The 783-nt window shown below is 55.3% G+C and overlaps 1 protein-coding gene across 1 annotated transcript; it reads right to left on the bottom strand.

Annotated features, from left to right (window-relative positions):
- Window positions 1-10: 10 nt before the first annotated feature.
- Window positions 11-779, bottom strand: LOC109365021 (salivary glue protein Sgs-4-like; the record flags this gene model as incomplete). The annotated part of the gene is made up of 1 exon (XM_019611628.1): window positions 11-779. A coding segment is annotated over one exon (769 nt), but the record flags the coding sequence as incomplete, so codon positions are not given.
- Between the last annotated feature and the right edge of the window lie 4 nt (window positions 780-783).

The raw sequence follows: 783 nt of genomic DNA, 5'->3' as shown, positions 1-783 counted from the left end.
TTTGTGTCACACAAGGGCGTGTTGGTGCCACACAAGGGTGTGTTTGTGTTGCACTGTGACACGTTTGTGTCACACGAGGGCGTGTTTGTGTTGCACAGTGACACAATTGTGTCACACAAGGGTGTGTCCATGTTGTACAGTAACACAATTGTGTCACACGAGGGCGTGTTTGTGTCGCGCGATGACACATTTGTGTCACACGAGGGTGTGTTTGTGTTGCACGATGACATGTTTGTGTCGCACGAGGGTGTGTTTGTGTCACACGATGACACGTTTGTGTCACATGAGGGTGTCTTTGTGTTGCACGAGGGCATGATGGTGTCGCACGATGGTGTGTTTGTGTCACACGAGGGCGTGATGGTGTCACACGAGGGCGTGTTTGTGTCGCACGAGGGTGTGATGGTGTCGCACGATGGTGTGTTTGTGTCACACGAGGGCGTGTTTGTGTCACACGAGGGTGTGTTTGTGTCACACGAGGGCGTGTTTGTGTCGCACGAGGGCGTGTTTGTGTCGCACGAGGGCATGATGGTGTCACACGAGGGTGCGTTTGTGTCGCACGAGGGCGTGATGGTGTCACACGAGGGCGTGATGGTGTCGCACGAGGGCGCGTTTGTGTCACACAAGGGCGTGTTTGTGTCACACGAGGGCGTGATGGTGTCACACGAGGGCGTTTGTGTCGCACGAGGGCGTGTTTGTGTCGCATGAGGGCATGATGGTGTCGCACGAGGGTGTGTTTGTGTCGCACGAGGGTGTGTTTGTGTCGCACGAGGGCGTGTTTGTGTC

Source organism: Meleagris gallopavo, unplaced genomic scaffold (assembly GCF_000146605.3).
Source record: "Meleagris gallopavo isolate NT-WF06-2002-E0010 breed Aviagen turkey brand Nicholas breeding stock unplaced genomic scaffold, Turkey_5.1 ChrUn_random_7180001951202, whole genome shotgun sequence".
Taxonomy (NCBI): Eukaryota; Metazoa; Chordata; class Aves; order Galliformes; family Phasianidae; genus Meleagris; species Meleagris gallopavo.
Note: the sequence above shows the minus strand (reverse complement) of the source record. Positions and strands in the feature narration are given on the sequence as shown.